The sequence below is a fragment of the Crocodylus siamensis genome, chromosome 2, assembly GCF_052110815.1.
Source record: "Crocodylus siamensis isolate JL-2025a chromosome 2, ASM5211081v1, whole genome shotgun sequence".
Taxonomy (NCBI): domain Eukaryota; kingdom Metazoa; phylum Chordata; order Crocodylia; family Crocodylidae; genus Crocodylus; species Crocodylus siamensis.
The window spans coordinates 184,947,190-184,966,239 of NC_143396.1; the positions used below are offsets into that span (position 1 = coordinate 184,947,190).

At 40.0% G+C, this 19,050-nt stretch overlaps 1 protein-coding gene across 1 annotated transcript in view; it reads right to left on the bottom strand.

Annotated features, from left to right (window-relative positions):
* OTOG (otogelin) overlaps window positions 1–19,050 on the bottom strand; it is a 206,966-nt gene that overhangs the window by 30,879 nt on the left and 157,037 nt on the right. Inside the window, exons 36-42 of the mRNA XM_090032569.1 lie at window positions 15,365–18,972; window positions 14,466–14,634; window positions 13,641–13,789; window positions 12,731–12,820; window positions 11,412–11,595; window positions 5,150–5,370; window positions 1,698–1,836 (exon numbers count right to left, since the gene is read on the bottom strand). Coding sequence (XP_089888695.1) covers window positions 1,698–1,836; window positions 5,150–5,370; window positions 11,412–11,595; window positions 12,731–12,820; window positions 13,641–13,789; window positions 14,466–14,634; window positions 15,365–18,972 — 4,560 coding nt within the window. The remainder of the gene's footprint in view (window positions 1–1,697; window positions 1,837–5,149; window positions 5,371–11,411; window positions 11,596–12,730; window positions 12,821–13,640; window positions 13,790–14,465; window positions 14,635–15,364; window positions 18,973–19,050) is intronic.

Consider the following 19,050-nt stretch of genomic DNA (forward strand, 5'->3'; position numbering starts at 1 on the left):
GTACACCCCCATAGTCAGAGGAATCTGGGCTCTTAAAATACTGTTGCAACACTTCTATGCCCAATGATCAGAAAACAGAGGTGACTTCAAGGTTTTTGCCTTTCACATATAAATGCCAGCAGAGGTCACTATGGTATCGCAAAGGAATAGGGCAATGCCTATCTTCAAAAGTCATCAACATGTCATGAACGCATTTCCAGGAACTTTATTTGTAAGCTCCATTTTAAAAATAAAGATTTGCAGGTATTATCAATATTAGGTGATGCAAGTATCAAAATTACTGTATCGTACTTGTTTACAATGACTGTTTCTTTAACAAAGATATTATGCATTCCTGCATGAAGGCTTTTTATCTGATCTATGCACACATACTAAGGACAGTCATGTTTAGTTCTCTTAATTACTGAGCTGGTTTCACCCATAAGTCTCTCATTTTTCAAACAGCCATTGGAGCCATGGACACTATGTCTCTTCCTTGACTTAGGTTTCCTTTCTGTTTTATCATTCTTTCTGGTTCATGCCCTTCTCCCTGTACAGCTCAGATCTGTGAGTGTTTTGATCTCAACAGTTTGTTTTGGTAAACATAGACCATATTTTTAGTCATGGGCAACTGGTCAGGGGTGGCATTTGCCCCCCTCCCTCCCACCCCCACAGCCATTCAGCAACCGGGGGGGGGTTCCCCCCGTGGTCGATTGCACTGTGGCCCCTGGTAGCCACAAATGGGCCACAGGAGCACCACCGGGATCATTTCTCCTGGTGCCCCCAATGTCTGGCCAGCACTCTTGCCTGCCTCCTGTGCCCATCACCTAAGCAGGGAACACTGTCTGTCAGGGGGTGCACCAGCACTGTCAGGGGTGCACAAATACCCCCATGCACTGCCTACACATCGCCACTGTTTTTAGTACTACATTTCTGTAGTACTGAGGGTGACCATATGTCCCATTTTTGCTGGGACAGTCCTGTTTTGAACACATGTTCCAGGCAAACCCAAATCTGTGTGCTCAAATAAATGTTTTTCTCTTTTCAGTGGAAGACAAGGAACAGGTGTTTAAAGAAGCACTTTTCCATTGTCATGCCTCAGTTTCCTGATCTGTAAACTAAGTACAATAATGCTTACCTCCATTTTAAAGTGCACTTACATCTACTGGTTATGATAAGTGTTACATAAGAGAGATTTTATTATTTTCTGTCACCTCAGCATTTGGTTACTTTTGGCTCAGATCAAATGTTTTGGTGAGGGCATCTGAATCCCAAGACCTTTGGGTTTGGCCTGCATGTAGAATGCCTGCCAATGGGTTTGGGAGTATTTGAAGTCCCAGGGTGAAAGCCTGGGATGGAGGATGCTCACCAGTTGTAGTGCCATACCTGGTATTTAGAATGACTGAGTTCTGCCTACTCAATTGATATGGTTTTTGGAATAACTCAACTGATATGATTTGGAACTGATTTGGCCGATTTAACCTGGAACACAAAATACATTAATAAAAAAAAAAAAAAATCTGGTTATTTTTTTAAACTAGGTTTCTGATCCAAGTGTATTGTGTTGGCACAAAAAAGTCAGACCAATTCATGGGATATACTCCTATGAGCACACCAAGCTAAAACCAGCCGGATTAGCTTCAATTTGCAGGGCATTGTGGTCTGGCAATCTTAATCTCTTCAACCGCATGCAGTATACCTTGGTACACAGTACTTACGGCAGTAATCCGAGCTTCTCCATTCTATGCAGATATTAAATTTGTTACACATGGCTACATAGGCAGCTTGTGCTACACATGGATTTTGAATGTATTCCACATCCTGGACCCAGAGATCACAGAATAATTCAGGTGGAACCTAATAAAAGAAGTAAATGACTTAATGCTGCAAAGCAAGTATACTTTTATACAGTCATAATACAGTGAATGTGTTCATAACCTTAGGGATGTAGTATATTGCTACAGAGTTAAGGACAGGGAAATCACAAGCCCAGAGGACCAGAGTGAATGGTCAAAGCAAGCACTGTGCCATTACATTTTCTGATTTTATGAAAACGACTTATTATTGGTGATATATTTTTTGAACCAACTACGTAGTTAGGAGAGATGTTAGACAACCTTTCAGGCATACATTTCCTTTCAGTCAAGACCAGAGGAAAACTTATTTAAAAGCTCTTCCAACAACACAGCTGGTCCAATAAAAGGTTTTATTAAGAAAAAAAATTGCTTTTTAAATATTCCCTGAACTGTCATGGCTACAACACTGCAACCTTATTTTCAAAGGGCATCTAACAGCAAGGCACCAGATTATGGCCCAGAATATTAGAAATGCTGGCTGCAAAAGCTATTATTATTTTTCCTAGTGGAAGGCACAAGCATTTTTTTCTAGACGTGCTCCATTCCATTGTTATTCCTTTTGCCCTATATTTTCTTTAAGATACTGACCTCTCCTCTAACTTTGACTACCTATTTCCTGTCCAGATATTGTCAGAACTTTGAAGCAAGGGTTAGTTTTGGTGCCTGCCCCTGGAGGCTTGAGAGAGAGTGTAGGCTTATTAATATAAAAAAGCATCTGGTAGAAATGGCAGATTCTACACAGTTGACAACCAATCAGCATGCAAGTTAAATGCCCAAAATGTTTCTAACTTGTAAATGATTTTTCTTTCAGGGTTTGTTAAATAGCCTGTACTGTATATATTTGTCTGCTGTTTGTTTTAGGGAGGTTCCGGTGGGGCTATTATGGCATGGAATGGTGGTATTCAACCTCTGGCCCTTGGGCCAGATCTAGTCTGTGGAGGCTTGCCCAACATCTGGAAATTAGGCAGCAAAGGATGCTGTGGAAATTTGTGGCAATTAATGCAGAGGAAATTTGTAGCAATTAACGCTGCTATCACTCCCCAACTACCAAATTTCCAAGCCCTGTGGCCAGATGATTTGGCCCCTTGTGTTGGATTGAGCCAACATGTGAGACCAGGGTGGCAGACCTGATTTGATGCATGCAGGACAGGCAGTAGGCCCAATCTGGCATGCATGGAGCCAGGACCAGGGCAATGGGTTCAATCTGAAATGCACAAAGCCAAGTCATGCTACAGGTTTGGTCAGCAGGCCAAGATCTATGCACTAGATCTGGCCTGCTGACCAAACCTGTAGCATTCATTTGGCCTCCAGCCCAGGTAGGTTGGGCACCACTCGTATAGATAACTGGAAAATGGAGAATATTCAAAACTAGTAGGCCTGAGGTCCACAATATGATTGATCCGTCACTATGTTCCTCCACCTTTACAACAGTGAAACTCCAGGTAAATTGCTAGAGAACACAAGGTGGAGTAAAATTATGCTAATGAGCCTTTTCATGTAATGTTAGGGTTTGTCCCATTATCAGGTCTCCTTGGTTCCCATAATGGGAAACTCAGCAAATGTGGAATGGATAATTATGTTAACTGTGTGCGCTGAATGTGTGTTAAAACTGTACAATTTGCACAGATGATGCATACAATTTTCAAAAGCCCCTAAGTTCCATATTCACATAGACAGCTAAGATCATGTCTGAACAACCCCTCAAATATGGCCATGCAGCACCTATAGTGAAACATGCTGCACGGCTCTGCTCATGCTAGTCACCAAACCAAAAGGAATCAAGATAACTTAGCACAGCACTGCAGGTAAACTAATTAGCTTTGCTGAGGAACAAAGATAATTAGCTGGGTGAAAATAATTAGTTCTATGTGAATATAACTACACTACTTCTGGTTCTGGAGATACTGCATATAGGAAAGCAAGGCATATGGTGCCATGCTGCCTCCTGGCATGGTAAATTAATGGTAAAGATATGCTGAAAAGCTCGAGAGAAGGCAGCAGGACTGAGGGCATAAATATAAGCCTTATTAACACTCATGAGCATACTTTTTTTCTTGTATATTGATGAAAATTACACCACTACCTGGACAGACTATCAGTTCTCCCACAGTAAGTACAACCACAGCTCCTTCCCAGTAAATGGCTAGGAGTTTATTTGAGCTGAACCAACAACTACCCCAAGACAGAAGTGGACACATGCTACCTCCACAGTTAAAACCTCTTCTAGTATAGTTTTATTCCAGGAAAGCTCTACACCAGCTGCCAGTAAGTTACATTCTTACATTTTTTATTTCCACTCTTTTACTTATGTTGCTGTACTCCAAGGTTACACTGATGTAAAAGTATCAAATGTTTAGTCCCTTAGGCTCCTAATCACTTTTCAAAATGGGAATCAGAGCTTTTTAAAAACTTTTCCTCATATAATTATTTATCCCACTACAACTTCACGATAAGAAAACACCTATCTCCTTGACAAGGATCCATTATTGTATTTGTCCATAGCCTGAAGTTCTGTCAGAATACAACAGCACATTTGGTCACAAGTGATCTTTAAACTTTCAGCCTAGATAATGACTGATTGTAAGACAGAACTCCTGGTCATTAAAACCATTTAATGTTTAGGTCATGGCATCATGTAGGATCACTCACACCATTAGACCACTGAAGAATCAATGATCTCCCTATGTTGGATCACCATACAGATGGATATTATAGCAAAGGCCACTTTGCAAATTAACACCGATAGATTAAATACACAAACAAAATTGTGCCATTGCTTTGATGGGTTCTAAGTTGTAGCCTGCTTTCTTTCCAATGAAATCTCTCTTAGTTCATTTATCCCCACATTTAAAAAGTATTTAGAGTTTTTTCTCTTTCACTTCAGTTATATATTTTATTCTAAGGCTAATCCTTTTGAGAGTCACATTTACTATCATTCTCTCTCCACCTTCACTTTTAGCATTGACTCTATTAATCTGCTTTGATCTATTTGAATCCTTAAGTGGGCCACTTTTAATTGTTATACCTGTACTTAAGTTTGCTTTACAGAGTAAGAAGACAAAGGTGCTGCTATTACACCTATATGGCAAACATCAACTATTAGTTATATCTCACCAATATCATATTTCAGCTGCATTCTTCAGTTAATATTCAAGACCACAATTAATTGAGAAATATACTAGAATGGACATGTACCATTCATGAAATTAATAATGCATTTTATGTAGTTATACAACAAATAATGTAACAAAAATTTAAATCAACTGAAAATTAAATCTGTCCCAAATAATAAAGATAAAGGAAAGTAAACATACATAAGGATGACACCTGCTGAAGGTCTGGTTCAACACAAGGCTTAAACACTCAGAGCAGTCCGTGACTGAACAATTACTGTCCTGATGTCTGTCTTCTCCAATATACATTAAAGTTCCTGGCACCTGCCAGCTGTCCATAAAAATTGATGGAGCATCAGTTTTGTTTAGAACTGCCTTGTTGGGTAGCATCAGGTCATTTTCTGAGTTTCCATCACAGAAACCTGCACGTTTCCATGGTAAAAATTATGTTAGTGTTGCTATGGATTGTGAACAGTTCATTTTAAAGGATAACTGAAGTGGCATGGTCAAATAAAAATTAGCTTATCTGATTACAACCAATAAATCTACCATTTACATAGCAACGTAGCACCACAGTTCAACACACAATGGGTTTTAGTAAGGCCAAAATGTGCCCACAAACATAGCAATATGAAAATTAAAGACAAAAAAACTCCATTCTGTAAAATACAGAGAATGTAATAAAGGGCATGAAGTAAAAAAAACAAAACAAAATGAGGGAATGGAGATGGATGAAGAGAGACTTATTGAACCTAGGACCTCAGAAATAATTTTTTATTGATCCTAAATATTTAAGAATTGAATATAGCTATCATTACCATAGTATCAAGTGCCTAAAAATCTTTGATGTACTTATCTTCAGAAACCCCTCTGAATTAGGGAGATACTATAAGAATTCTGTGGCAGGGCACCTTTGGTGCCTGCCACTTTAAGGTTTGAGACCAGGCAGTAGGGCGGCCAGCAGGTATGGGCTTGCTCTCATGAGGCAGTCACATGATTACAGGAGAGCCCTGACCTGCCTCCACTTTAGATCCAGGTTCTCAGGACTGAGGCAGCAGTCTGCTGCTGGCAGTCAAAGAAACATCACCTGGCTGAGCTGCTGCTCGGAACATCTTGGAGGTAAAGTCAGGAGCTATGGGGATAGCAGGAGGCTCCTGATCCTGGGTACGACTGAAAACTGCATCCTGCTGAGGAAGGATGGCCTGGTGGGGCTGCCTGTGGTGGGGTAGCTCTCCAGAAATGCCAGGCCAGTCACCTCCCAGTGAAAGGCAGGGAGCAGTGCCTTATAACCCTATCCCCCATGATCTGGTGAGTAACCTGGCAAGGAGGTCACCAGTACCAAGGGGGTCCAGAGTGGGGCAAGGAGCCCAGAGCCTGGAAAAGGGCATGGAGCCTAGCACGGGTCATGGAGCCCAGTGCAAGGCAAGGAGCCCAGTGCAAGTCAGGGCACTGAGCCCAATGAGTGAGGCCCAGTGAGGGGCAGAGCTGGCCCAGTCTCAGGCTGGAGTTATGATCTATTTATGGTGCCATCTGTGAGGCATGCGACATGATATAGGGGCAGTACAGAGTCGCATACAATGCCCCCTGGCATCGGGGCATTAAAATGGGCAGCCTCTTGCATTTTACACCAGTTTATTAACAGCAAGTCATGGCAGGCGAGATTGGGCAGACTGCCCCACATAGACAGTGAGATCCAGCTTTAAACTGGCCCCCTGTCACAAATTCCTTATGCAAGTTCCTAGCTTGGACATATGGACGAGAAAGGAGCAACATACATCCTGCTCTGAAACCAGCTAATTCTATTGCTTATGACTAGAAAGGTAGGACTATGACCCCGCTCCTTTTTAGAGAGGTAGGGGCCACAAAAGTTTTAGGAAAGAATTAGGATTCTTTCATAGCAGGCTCTGTGTAAAGAGGCAAGAGGAATAACTTCCAGAGTATAGTTACTTTGACTTAATGTATAGTAGTCCAAAGCGGGCATTGATCTATAATGTAGACTCACCACTTTCAACAAAATCTAGTAAAACTGAAAGGCTTCACTTAGGATGAACCTAAATCTGGAACAAAATTAATTCTTCCCATGAAGAGGTACATCAGTACAAGGGAGGAGATGTTTAGGGAGACTCAGAGGGTGTTATAACATGTTACACATACTCTTTTTTTGAGCACTAGGCAAAAATGTATTTTAAGACAAAACCAAGATACCTCTTGGATTAATAGAAAATGCAAGGTCTAAGCCAGAGGTCTAAGCAGTGGGAGAGTACCCATGAAATGTCAGAAATAATAGAGCATGAGATAAATAATAATATTTAAAATTTAAAAAAATGTAGTATGCTTGTTCTGCTACTTCTGGGCTAAGCTAAGCAGCTATTGGCTTAAGAGATAGTATATCAAAGTGCAGCTTTTGGCACTGGGAGAGACATTAATATCACTCCTCAGCTGGAAGGAATCGCTCTTTCCTGCGTTCATTACTCAGAAGACAGCATCACATTTCAGTTCTGTTTAATTTAAGATAGTTGGCAACCTTGAAGGACCTTGGGACAGGGGAAATACTGTGACATGAAAGGGAGGACTATGGCTAGAGATTTGGTCAAATCAGAAAGGTTGGATCTCACTGGTCTGCTTTGAAGGTTCTTTTAGGGAACATCAACTGTAAAGGACAAATTCACCATCTCTTTTTCCTGAAAAGTACAGTCTCATCCAAAGAGATTTTAGAAAGTTTTTTTCATACAGTTTCTCCAAACTTACATGATAAGTTCTGAAGGTATTTGTCCCATAATTCTAAACTGATCTAGCCATTTCTCAATAAAATGAGAACCAGTCTGCTTCATAATTTTTGCCAGATTCTCTTTTTATTGAATCAACTGACAAAACGTCAAATTACTTCAGTGGTCCAGAAACAAGACCTAGGAGAAGAAGAAAGCTTTTGGAAGCTTCAATTACCTCATCCATGAAAAACATTTCTAGGTGAAGTATTTGTCATGTTATGAAGCTTGAGAAGTTCTTATAAGAGAGAGGCTCATGGGACAAAATAGGATGGAAACAATGGAACTGAGAAGCATCACTTCCTATAGTATTATCGCTGAAAATGTGATGCTTTGCCCCATGTGGAGAAGTTGGAGACTAAAAAAGGAAATTTTACAAACAAAATGGTGAAATTCGCTGAGGAGCTCAGCCGGAACTGGATATAGGTGTTCATGAATCACAGCTGTATTTGCCCCTCATCCCATAGGCAAGAAGCTATGGGCATATGCATAAGCATTTGAACTAGAGCTGTGTAAAGCTAAAGGTGGTGATTCGATTTGGAGGAGATTCGGCCTGATTCAGTGGCCAAATCTCTGAATTGAATCAGGGGACCAGTTAAAAGGCCTGAATTGATTTCAAAGCTCTCCAAATCTTCAGAAAAGATTCAGAGAGCTTTGATGATTTGGGCAGTCCCTGGTGGCTGCAACAGTGATCTGCAGCTGACTCAGAGTGGGTAAGTACTAGGGACAGGGGAGGGAGAGGAGGGGACCATGGGGGGACCCTTGCCAGCCCCAGCCCCCTGTGATTTAAAGAAGAGCCCCAGTACTCACCAGGTGCTGCTGGGCAGGGGGGTGGATCCCTACTGCCTCCCACTGCCCCATGCTACATGGGGGGCTCTGCATGAGCCCCCCAACCTCCCCACTTGCCCAGCCCCCCCCACAGCTGTCCCACCCAGAGCAGCTCCAGCTGTTTAAGAAAAAACAAACAGAGAAAAGCCCCGGGACTCACTCCTCCTGCAGCAGCCTCGAGGCTTCAGGGGGCTTGTGCAGAGCCCCCCACATGGTGCAGCGCAGTGGGAGGCAGTGGGAATAAGCCTCCCCACCCCCCCACCCCGCTGGCAGGAATGATGAGTCAGGAGCTCTCAGGGTTTTGTTTTTTTTTTTCTTAAAAGGGTCAGAGCTGGCCCGAGCAGGGCACCCACGGGCGGCCTGGGGGAGCTAGGGGGCTCATGCAGAGCCCCGCACACAGCATGGGGCAGTGGGGATTGCCCCCCCGCCCCATAGCACTCAGTGAGCTGGGGCTTTTTTCCCCCCCAAAGAGCCAGGAGCTGGGGTGAGCGGGGCAGCCATTGCCAGGCTGGTGGGGATGGGCCTGGGTGATTTGGAGATTTGGCAGCAGCTGAATCTCCAAATCAGATTCAGCCAAATCAATTCGGGACAGTGATTCGAATCACTGAATTGAATCACTGTCCCCTGAATCAGCCGAATTCGAATCCAAAGTGATTTCTAGCCACTTTGCATGGGCCTAATGTGAACAATTTATTTTGGGACAAAAGGGGACAGGGCTTTGCCATTCACTATTTGTTCTGAAGTAACTGCCCATGTCGACAGTCTTACCCCACTGTTGGTTGAAGCTAAACCACGGCAATTTACTCTCTTTTGCTGCAGCTTACTCCAGCTTGGTTCCCACTTGCATGAGAATAAAAGCAGTTAGCATGGAGCAGCTGATACACAGTAAATTCAGGCTCTTTATTTTGCAGTAAGTTGTTGGTATGCCTAAACCCTCTGACTCTGACTTCCCAGATTAGTAAGAGTAGAGGACACAAGTATATTAACTGACTTCCCGTTCTTAAAGTAGCACTGGAAAAGCAGCATTAAGCATAAAATAAGCCTGAAGCTTTTTCCTACCAGCCGTGAGAGTCCACCTCATTGTGACCTCCCAAAATCCATCAACATATGTGAGTGGGAGACTGAAGCAACAAACCTCCCTTTCTTCACCTGTCTCCTTAGAATATTATGAAGCATAAACACTCCTGATTATCCTCAAACCTACTGTGCCTCAAGAGCCAACATTTGTGTATGGAAAGGGAAGGGGCGCTCTGTCTAAATTCTGAGATTGCCAAATACCCTATGGCTTTGATACTATAAAGCACAAATAATGCCCATAGTTTGTCCATGTGGGTAAAGTTGTGAAGTCAGGAGCTACAGGATGGGTGAGCAGTGAAGCTGCTCTGGAATACGTGTACCATATAAATGCCTGATCTGTCTACACTGCAGTATAGTGTTGAGATGCCTGAATCAGTTTTAAGTGAGCTAGCACAGCACAGAGTTCAGTACAAGGCAACTTACCTATCTAAAGCTAAAATTAGCTTGTAAGCAACTCTGCTGCTAAAGCTAGACTGTCACCAATACCCAACCTATTTTGTTTAAAGCTAGCTTGGGTATCCATACAGTGTGCTGCAGATTACAGAATAGCCATACCTGTACGGTAAATCTATCAGCAAAATATGGAGAATTCCTCTGCAGAAAAAAGGCTTGGAGCACTAGCCTAGAAAAAACACATGAATACCTTCTAATGCTGTTAAGAGCCAATGTGATTTGCATACATATTACCGTTTCCAGTGTTCCCTCTGAGAGAGTAATCTGGCTACACAAAAAAAGCTCTCCAGGCTAACTCAGATATGAAATCTATTGAAATGTTTGATTTTAACCTTCTTGATTCTGTTTATTCTAAGCAATTAAAAATATATTAGATGAAGGTTAAAAAAAACTCGGAACAAACAACATAATTAAACATATATTGATACTAACTTCAAACTCTCTTACTCTGTATATAACAGATTACTCTCTGCTGGACTTGAAACTTGCCTAAGCTATCATTGGTATCTGATACCATGCTACACATATTTACCCTTTCTGAAATTGGCAAGACAAGCCCTGTAATGATGAACTTTGTATCCCTGGTTTCAAGCTCTACTTTACAGCAGGTAATAATTCAAGTGTCAGAGAAGAGATTTATATCAATGAATATAATGCTTGCAAGAGCTATAGACCTAACGTCTCATCCAAGGTTACAGCTTCCAGAAAGAATGAAACCATGTGTATAGACCGTACAGACCTAACAGTGATCTTAGCTTAACAGTTATTAGCCCGTTACTATAAAAAAAATCTCTCTGAAATACTTCTGCAACAAGATCAACTTAAATCGATTCTACAAAGTTAACAGCTATCACTCTCATGAAATTAATACTGACTTTCAGAAAATGAAAATAGCAGATAGCATTACCTTTCAGATGGATACCAAATACTAAACCTACAAATGATCTTATTTAACAGTAAGAGTTGCTTAACTCAAGATATATTTCACAATTATGTCCAGGCAATCAATTTGGCTACTACTTTATTGTTCATGCCTGCAAGTCAAATTGCTTTTAAAGCCAGAAGGAAAATATAAAAGCAAATTACTGCACTTCACAGATAGGCATTAACCACCGTTTCAACGATTAGTACAATTAACAAGAGCTTCATATTTATACTACCTTAATCTTTGCAACAAGCTAAACTATTTGGAATACAATCCAGACATCTGTAAGCCTGACTGTGGAAACCATATTATTTATAAGTAGAAGAAACCTCCCTCCCTCAGCCCTTCCCCACACTCTTTAGCCAAGTATTTTAACACACAAATGCCTATATTTCTTACAGTAATCTGTACTTACCACACAGTCCCATAGCTTTTGGATCACTTGTAGTATTTTTTTCTATGATCATCACCCCAGTACTGTGAAACCACTGTATTCTAATATTTGTTGGGGTCTCAATTACATACATGAAGCCAGTATCCTCAATTTTAAAACCATATTTTCTAATGGTAGGCCAGGCATACCTTGAATTCACAGTTATCTAAAATAGATACGTAAGCACACAAAATATAAAAAGACACCTGAGTAATCTGAATGCCTTAACACAGGAAGCTGTTTATTGCAAGTCATCACTGCATAAAACTGCATGCAACTTTTGGAATGAAACTTAAATGGGTTTTGCTATCAGTCTGAAATGTGGATCTGGTTTTCCAAAACACCCTTGAAAGTCTTTTGTAAATGCCCTGACTTTTAAGCCAGGCTTGGGTGAGTTTCAAATGGTGCTTTCAAGTGAAAGCCACCAAAATTCAGTCAACCCTTTGACCAAAAGAAGCTTTCTCTATTTCTTCAAATGTGGACAGTGAGGTAGCTAAAAGGACCAGTGAGTTTGATCCTTTGAGATCCTGAAAAAAAATCAAATAACTTTTTTTTAATTGGACTTCATTTTTTCTTTGTACACTGTTGGCAACAAAAAAGACTATAGCATGCTACACTGCCAACAGTGCACAAAGAAAAAGAGGTCCAATTAAAAAAAAAGTTAAGCTGTAAGCTGAACTGCAAGTAAAAAAATAACTTTAAAAAACTGGGTTTGCCCTTACGTACGTACACAAGAAAAAAACCTAATTAATCACTGGGGAAATAATCTTCCTTTCACCAGCAAGGATTGTGACTTCCAGTTAAGATTAAAATGGTAAAAGCATTGGGAATTCAAAATGATATAAAGTTATTAAAATGAAAACATGAAAATGAAAAGATTTCTTGGAAATGTTTTCAATATTAAGTACAGAAGTACAGAAAATTATGTGAGAAAATATTTCTAAGTAGAATAAAAAAAATGTTTAAATTCTTACAAGCTTTTCCTAGCAGAAGGATGAATGGAGTTATGAAAACAAAGCAAAAAGTGAGGTATTTCAAAATGGATTATAAATGGCAAATGTTTTAAAGGGTTCATGAATTAACTAAGAACACTGCCAATGGTTAATGACACTCATTTGCCCTGTGCTTTGATTCAGAAATTGTTCCACCCATTCAAAGGTTATTATTAGATTTAAGGACATGTTTTCTATATTTCAAATATAATGCAATATAATAGTTAAAACCGTAAAAAGTGAGATTAGGGGGAAAGCAACATGCAATGTAAAAAGGAAAAGAAAACAATAAAAATGTAAAATACTTACTTTTCTATTTAAACGATCGACAATAATTAGATTTGACATGTACATTAAATTCAACTTAGCCAGACATAATGAAGTTGAGTTCAAATGACCCTGTAGAAGTAAAATTTGTGATTCATAATTAAGATGTTTATAATCTTTAAATCCTGATTAGTCACTATTTTGAACTCGGGCCAGTTAAAAAAAAACCCCAAAACAAAACACTAGACCAGAAAAAACAGGGGGTTCAGAGAAAAGTTATGGTAAAGGTGACCGAAAAACTGTCATGGGATTAGAAATTGAAAAAAATTGGAACTGTTTACATCAGGGAAGATGCAAATAAGTGGAAACACAAGTGTACCAGAATAATAAATAATATACAAGTAACACATCTGTATTGTAAATGTTCATTCATTTTTCAATTATTTTAAAAACAAGGATGTAGTGTAGGATGGAGTGAGAGTCTGGGAATAGTTTGGGTATTAATACTCACTCTGTCTGATCATGGAGAGAGAGAGAGAGTATGGAGGGGGGAAGGGGGTAGTATAGCCTCTATTGTTTTTAAGAATTGAAGTTTCCCACAGAAAACATGAATGCACAAAAAAAATTATTCTAAAGTAGTACTTAGCTATCTATGTGTGAGATTCACCCACGTATAATTGTTTTACCACTCGACAGCTTAGTTTCGCCATCTATACAACAAAGATAGTACTGACTTACCTGCAGTATTGCATCAAGACTGATGCTTTTGCAGGCAGAAAAAAAACAAAGCCCTATACTGGCTAAGTGCAAAACACAAATATTAAAAATGTGTTTTATAAGTCATAATAATTAAATACTATTACATTATATACAAACATATGCAACACACCTATAGTTTTATTCACTGTACTTTATACCATTGGCCAATTTTATAAGTAAGAGAGATGGTTACCTTGTTGGTATTATTTCTGCAGTCAAGGACATGGATACCTATAGTCTCATCTTCAGTTTGGCTAATAATGTAGGATGCCTCCTTAAATAAAGCTAAATGATTCCCATCAAAGGTTACAAAGCTCAGATCAGAAAAATATGTACAACGACCTGATTTTAAAAAAAACAGAGAACTTATTTCAGTGTTTTGGTATGGAACAAAAAGAAAACATGATATAATGTTTCTATGAATTAACCTTATTCATCATAAAAGACACTTTCAGTTACACTTGTCATTGTCATTAATTATAAATTCATAGTAGAGTCAAATTCTGCATGTTTCAGACAGTGTCCCTTGCAGGCATCCAACAGAATTTCTCCTTTGTGGCTATTAGAAGTACAGCCTTGAGAATTTTCTTGGACTCAAAGCTAGAAGATGTAGAAGGTAGAAGTTTGGACTTTGACTGGCTTCTTATCCTGTTGCTGGGGAGCTCTGGTGGAAAGCGATCGTCCTTTTCTGTCCTACTACTAAAGCATTTGTGTTTCAAAAGGCCCAGAGTTCTGGTCTCAATGACAGTAAATCAAGAGACCCTGAGCAGCCTTTTTCACTAGTTTCTTCTTGCACCGGTTCTTTGCTATTAGATATCTCATTTAAATTAATGGAAATTTTACTATTGACCGCAGGGCAAGGGGACTGACCTTCTATCTTGTATTAAACGAAGAATACTCTCTAGAATATTTAGTTTCTATTCCTACTCCTTGAAATTCCACCTTTAATGCTTAGCCTACTTATGAGTTAACATTTTATTATATCCAGTTTTGTAAGTACTGAAAAAGTAAAACTTACATGCGCATTCCCATTTAGGGCAGCATTTGTCACCATTAATTTGAACAGCGAATCCTAGAACTCCACAGCCGGGCTGAGTTGCATTGTATGGGCAGTTCAGCGATTTGTTAACCTGGATTAATTGTCCATCCAAGCAAATGTGTTTTATGCACTCATTCTCTGTGATTGCCTAAGGCATATTTAAAAGACACAGGTTACCATTCTTATCAAATTCATATCAGGATATTGCAGCACATCTACTGATAGAACAGGTGAGCCGGATTTTCTGAAATGCCAAACACTCACAAGCCCCAACAAAAGTTAAGGGAACCTGGAGGTGTTCAGAACCCTTCAACATCAGACTGCTACTGAAGCTGGTCTGCTCAGATTTAAATTACAGAGCAGTACTATTGATTTTTAGATGCTAAATTCAACAGAAACCCAGAAGAAAAAGCATTCAAGAGCATAAGTAAGGAGGAGGCAAGGATCACAGGGGAGGCAAAGGCAGCTAAGCAATCTTAATGATGACTATGGGACAGAAAACAATGTGCCAACACATACCAGACTACAGCTGAAAAGGTCACCTCTACAGAATAAACATGAAATGGCATTATGAAGCCAAAAAAATATTTTCTGCAAAAGCACCACATAGAAGCTGAGGCTTCAGGCAATGATCTACTGCAGTAGTTACAAAATCCACTAACTACACTGGAGTTCCTCAAGATTTACATATATATAATTGAGATAAGAATATAGTCTCATATTTTTGAGGCAGATATTTTTAATACCAAATTCAGAAATATATGGCCCATAAACAGAAATTCCAGCAGTGGTGGCATTATAACTCCGTTGTACATAAATCTACATTTCTGTCTTCTTTACAGATGAGCAAAGAGATAGCCATTAATAATACTACTCACTACACAAGTTTGGAGCGTTGATGTTTCTCCAGCTGGCATGAAAACTGATGCTGTGACGTCTGGGATAGCTTCACCCCTTGTTAATCCATGAGAATACTCTGTAGACGACTCATAAAGTGGTTTGGTAGACAAATAGGAAAATGCGGGAACTGATGCAACCACGGTAACGTTTGGATGGCCTGAGGTCATTAACAATGAACTCTCTGAGCGTGTATGTCCCTCAGTAATAGATGGTGTTCCAAGTCTGGGAGCTAGAGTAGTGTTGCCTGATAATTCAGCTACAGAAGATATAGTCTTTTGCTCAGATGATGAATACATGGTGGACAAAATTGATACACCTATTTTAAAAGGCACAGCAGTTACATTTGTGGAAAGTGGAGAATAATATGTCTGTACTGTTTTTGAGGTAGGGGTGACAAAACCACTAATGCCTGGAGTCTGAAGAGAATGTGGTTTTGTGACCAATTCTGGCCCTAGAGATTCTGGTGTTTTGGAGAAGATGCCTTTCTTTGTTTCTGAAACAAACAAATAAGTGGGTTCCAATGAGGTTGCAATTGGTTCTCTTGTCGCTGCTGTTTTTTCTGAAGCAGCTGATACAATAGTGATATTCTGTGTTGTCATATTGCTTATTACTGACCGTGCTGAAGCAGCAGTTGTAGTTAAAGAAACAGCAGTAGCTGGCAACACTTTACTTGCTGGGAATGTAGAACTGTAAGTGGTAGTTGAAAGTGGCACTTGCTTTGACAAAACTGCAATCTTCTCTGTAGCACTTTTACTTGTTGCTGTGGGTGCTGATGGTGAGACTCTAGGTGTTAAAAAGGTATCTGTTAATGACTCCCTCTGGATTGTGAAGGATGTTCGCGATGTGGCCGATGGGAACACTGATGGAGAGGTTGATTCTGATTCAGGAAACAAGACAACGGAGGTTCTAGATGTTTGACGAGAATCTAATGCTTCGGTAATTGCCTGCTTTATAGAGTCTAAGACAGTGCCTGTCTTTTCTGTGGATAACGAATGAAATACTTCTTTTTCCACTGTAGTTAATGGTGGTAAAGTTGATATAGGTTTTGGTGAGGAGGAGAGAGGTCTTGTGCTGAAAGTCAAGTCAGTGGTTTTTCTGGTTGAGGCTGGAAGTGTTGTCTGCAAAACTAAGGAAGTGCTTGGTATGTATGTCAGTGTAACTGCATCAGTTAAGTATGATACTTTTTCAGTCCTCAGAAGAACTTTTGCAGGTATTATTGTGGTAGGTGATAAGCTTGAAAGAACCCCTTCTGGTTGAGTACTTGTGGTCATTAAAGTTTCTGTTGGAGGCTGGTAAACTGTGGTACTTGATTTGCTTGTCAAAGGGGGCCTGGAAGTTGCAAGAACATGTTCTACTGAGATTTTACTAGTAAAATGTGGAATAGCAGACTCCTTTCTGGTTTGCTCAGAAACCATCTTTACTGAAGAAGTTTGGGCAAAGGAAGAACCTACTGTAGTGAAAGAAGAATAATCTTTGATTAATGATGTTTGAGCTGTAGGTGTTTGTGTTAATTCATATGGGGAAACTGATTTTTCTTCCAGATACTGAGTGCTGGAGAATGTATGAAAGAGCTTTAGGGAAGGATATGTAACAGAGGTGGACAGAGTCGGCCCCTCTTTGACTGCTGTCACTTTTGGGGGAGTTACTGTTCTGCTGCTGAATTCAGAGTATGGTGGCAATGTGACATATGTAATATTTAAAGTGGTATTTGCTAGCATTTCTTTGGGTGATGCAGTTGTCTGTGAGCTTAGTTGTTCAGCTGTAATGGATAGGGTCGAGGCAGTCAGTAAAGAGGGTGTCTCTTTTTCTGTTGAAAAAGTAGATTTGATCATTGAGCTCCTTGGATATAAAGTGAAAATAGTTTCAGATGATGTACGTGTAGGACTGGTAGCCCTCGTTGATGCCTCTGTTTGGCGTGTTGATAGTGGAAGAAGGATCATGGTTAAAGATGTTGGGGAGCTTGGTGATGAAGCAAATGTAGATGGCTTTCTCGTGTATATACTAGTAACTTCTTCTGTTTGCGGTATCTCAGGAGATGTTGTCACTCTTTTGGTTACAGCCTCACTGATAATAATATGTGGAGATCTAGTGAGGGGCATTGTTTGCGTTGAGTCCATTTTTGTAGTTACCCATGGAACCGTAGTGTCCAAGTCCAGGGAGTCTTGTGCTAAAGCAGACGTTTTAATTTCTGATGTTGTCATACTAACAGAAGATGGGAAAATACTTGTCTTTGTTGTACTTATAAACACAGGTGATATATATTCAGTAGTTGTCACGTTTAGCCCTGTGGATGCTGGATATTCAGTAGTCGATACTGTTTGTAAAGTTTCTTTTGATTCTGCTAAACCTGGAGAAGCAGCAGCTGAAACTGACAGTGAAGGTCTTTCTGCAGAAGGAATTTCTGTAACTGCAGTTGACCTGGAGTAGAGGGAATATGGAGAAAAATATGAACTCGAAGGATGCTTCACACTTGATGTTGTTTGGGGCACTTCTTTTTTACCAGTTGTAAATGGCAAACTAGTTACTGCTGATGGCAGTTCTTTAGTTTGTACAGCTGTTGTCTTTGCACTTTGAGTGGTGGCAAAGTCGGTTCCTGCAATATCAGTCAAGCTTTGAACCATGTATGGGGGATGTTCAGTATCTGCCACTGTTACCAGCTGTGTCAATGATGGAAAAAATGTGGCTTCTATTTCTTCCTTAGTTGAAATGGATGTTGCCTTTGTTGTTTCCAAAGACACTGGTTTCATGCTCAGCTTTAGTGTAGTGACCAGAGGAGAAAATGTTGTTTCAGAGATATTAGCTCCTGTGGGAATGTGCTGCTCTATGCTCAGTTTTTCTGCTTCTGAAGTTCTTGTTTGATTTTCTATTGGTGAGTAAGATGGTAACAAAGAGTATTGGGTCAAATATGTAGTTTTCTTTGTTGCTGAAACAAAAGGAGTGGCTGTAATTTCTGAAGTTTTTTCTGGTTTTAATTTAGTTTCTCCTACAGGAAGTATCCTTGTGCCTATTCCTGATGTTTCTGCTACTGTTATAGTTTTGACTGGAGTTTTTGATACTGTTCTTATTGATGATGTCTCAGCAAGTATAAACGTAGGCATTGGCTTGCTCCTAGTAACTGCATGTGTTGTACTTGCAGTCAGAGCTGCTGTAGCATCCAATACTTTTTCAGAAATACTGCTGGGTACTTGAATACCTGAAGAGATTCCTGTAGTGGCAGTAGTTGTCAAGGGGAAAACATCAGCTGCAGAAGGGAAGCTTATATTAGCTTTTTGTGATACAGAAACTGCCATACTAGTAGTTTTGCCAGAAGTAGTTCCAGTTGAATGTGGTGCTGAAACATTTGATGTTACAGATGTGGTTAAAACTGTGATTTTGGATGCAGAAACAGTTGGAAATGTAGCTTTTTCTATAGTTGCACTGAGTTGCCACTTTGAGGCACGTGTTGTGTTTGTGTCTTTTAATTCAGGTACAAGAGTGGAAATTACTTCTTTACTAGTTCCTGCTGCACCTGAGATGTTGAATGCACTAGATGTTATATGTGGAAGTACGGATGGTGAAGGCTGAATATCGACTGCAGGCTCAATGCCTAAAATCAGACAGAAACAGAAGTTAGTTTGCAGTTTGCTATGCTGGAATCATAACATTATTAAAGTTATAAGGGATC